The sequence below is a fragment of the Nerophis ophidion genome, linkage group LG10, assembly GCF_033978795.1.
Source record: "Nerophis ophidion isolate RoL-2023_Sa linkage group LG10, RoL_Noph_v1.0, whole genome shotgun sequence".
NCBI classification, from domain to species: domain Eukaryota; kingdom Metazoa; phylum Chordata; class Actinopteri; order Syngnathiformes; family Syngnathidae; genus Nerophis; species Nerophis ophidion.
The window spans coordinates 15,278,275-15,280,774 of record NC_084620.1 but is presented as its reverse complement, the minus strand read 5'-3'; the positions used below and the strand labels follow the sequence as shown (position 1 = coordinate 15,280,774).

Below are 2,500 nucleotides of genomic sequence, written 5' to 3'. Positions count from 1 at the left end.
TGTTCTTATATCCATATCCTTTCTTATGAAGAGAAATTACCTCCTCTCTTGACTTCTTTCACCACTCCCTGGACTTCACCATGTTGCAAATACACCATTGACCATCTACAAAAAGCTGAGCGTCACAGTCTTTTTCAATCAGTTTAATTGTTGCTCGTTATGGTTCTAATCACATCTACAGGTGTTTTCAACACCTGATTGAAAAGACCTTATTCAAATTCTGTTCTTAAGTGTTATGAATCATTTTGTCAATGAGATATTAAGAAAAATGTCCTTTTTTGGTATTTTGTAAAATACAGTGTTACAATTTAAGTTGCATTCGTCTATTTGACACATCTTTATTTGATATGACTATAAACAAAATACGGAATAAATGTCCAACTTGCTAAAACACCAAAATTGTGTGGGGGGGGAATAATTTTGATCACAACTGTAATATGTGTGTGTGTATGTGTAAATTTTTTGGACATTTAGTATTTTTAAGACATGTTAAGGCCATCCCCATGCTAGCAGAGGAATTTTTTCTAACATGTAAACTGTTTTTAAAAAGTCTCCAAATAATACATTGCGAGAATTGGTTTGAATTGAGAATCGATTTGAGTCAAATCGTCACCCCAGGAATCGAATCAAATGTTTAGGTTCCCAAAGACTCACACACCTAATTTTGAACATCAATAATGAATATTAAATGTTTTATTTTATGAATACATTTTGAATTTAGATTTAATTATATGTTAAATATTTAATGTTATTTGATGAAGCAGGTGTCTTTAATCAATTGTCCAGCAGGTGTATTCTTCATTAAAATATTCATAATTTCTGGACTATTTATATTCATACAATGTTTTGTAGTATTTTTTGCTGCATTTCAAATTGTATGTGTTTTAGTTATTAAGATTATATAGGGTTTTTTTGGTTTGTTTTTCATTTTGAACAAACTATTAAAACTTATCTTCATCAAGATAATTTCAAACACAATAAATAGCACCACTAAAACAAGAGTCTTACGGTAACAATAATAACAAATAGGCCCTGTGATGTGGTGGCGACTTGTCCAGGGTGTACGCTGCCTTCTGTCTTGAGTGCAGCTGGGATAGGCTCCCGCCCCGACGTGACCCCAAAAGGGACAAGCAGTAGAAAATGGATAGGTGGGTGGGTGTCTGAAAAAGAGCAGTCGGAAGCGAAAGCCTATGGTGTCTGTCCCCAATACTTTATCGTTTTCTTAAGTCACAACATATATGCATTATTCTATTATGAATAATAACCTAATTTAAAATGAACTACAAAATGCAATACTTAATCACTTGCTAGGGCTATATAACAATACTAAATATATTGTTACAGGATACATGATAAAACAAAAATACATCTTGACATGATCACAACAATAAACCCACTCATTTAACTAATTTAAAAAAATTATTACACTCTTAAAATATATTTCTCATTGTGTGTATCAAACATATTTTCTGTTTGTATTTGTTTTTTAATTGGGTGATGTGTTTGCCTTGATTTTCTCATTTATTTGATTGCACATAATCATCCTACTTTTGAAAGTAATGTTTACGCAAGGTTGTTTTCAATAAATGTAACCCTAGAATTATATTTTCCACTTCTGTCTTTGATCCATTGACTATTTGACTACTATTGACTGACTGTCCAGTGAGTGCATTACACATAGAATATAAACATGTTTAACATTTCTTTATTGACAGTTAGGTGGCATTAGAAATCGTACAGCGTGGCTTGGTTGGTAGAGCGGCCATGCCAACAACCTGAGTGTTCCTGGTTTGCCGCAATTAGTCTGTGGATGGGGCAATGTGGAAATAGATTCAAAGTGCTTTGCGTACTCTGAAGGTAGAAAAACGCTATAAAAGAATAACCCATTTTCCATTTACATAAATCAGTCAAAAAAAAAAAAGTGTCAGCGGCAGAAATGGAAAAATATCCACTCCATACTGTAATAAGTATACCGCCCTTCTTAAAAAATGTTGTACATGTTTCATTTTTCTAGGTTTCACTATTGTTATAACATCACTGTGGCCATACCTGCAAAAAGTTGGTATTTCTTATTTTATTTTAGCAATATCACTATTGGAAGTCCCTTGTTAGGGTCTTAAAGTGCTTTTTTTGTCTTCAAGATCGATGACAGTGCCAATGCCACATTCCTGGGATGGGTTGTAGCTGCCTACAGCCTAGGCCAGATGGTGGCGTCGCCACTATTTGGTCTTTGGTCAAATCACAGGCCGCGCAGAGAACCGCTGGTGTGCTCCATTTTAATCAACCTGTCCGCTAATATCTACTATGCCTATGCATACCTGCCCAGGACACACAACAAGTACCACATACTCATGTCCAGAGCCTTTGTGGGATTTGGAGCAGGTACCGAGTACTTCTAGGTCATAGATATTGTGGTACCCAACATGTGTATGCTAACATGAGTCAACATTATGGCAGGTAATGTGGCTGTTGTGAGGTCCTATGTTGCTGGAGCAACATC

At 35.1% G+C, this 2,500-nt stretch overlaps 1 protein-coding gene across 2 annotated transcripts in view; it reads left to right on the top strand.

Moving 5' to 3' along the window:
- Window positions 1-2,500, top strand: part of mfsd8 (major facilitator superfamily domain containing 8) — a 21,781-nt gene that overhangs the window by 4,039 nt on the left and 15,242 nt on the right. For both annotated transcript variants that reach the window (XM_061912585.1, XM_061912584.1), the window contains exons 3-5: window positions 2,015-2,058; window positions 2,142-2,382; window positions 2,458-2,500. The exon at window positions 2,458-2,500 is cut by the window's right edge and continues 71 nt beyond it. In XM_061912585.1, coding sequence (XP_061768569.1) covers window positions 2,015-2,058; window positions 2,142-2,382; window positions 2,458-2,500 — 328 coding nt within the window. The remainder of the gene's footprint in view (window positions 1-2,014; window positions 2,059-2,141; window positions 2,383-2,457) is intronic.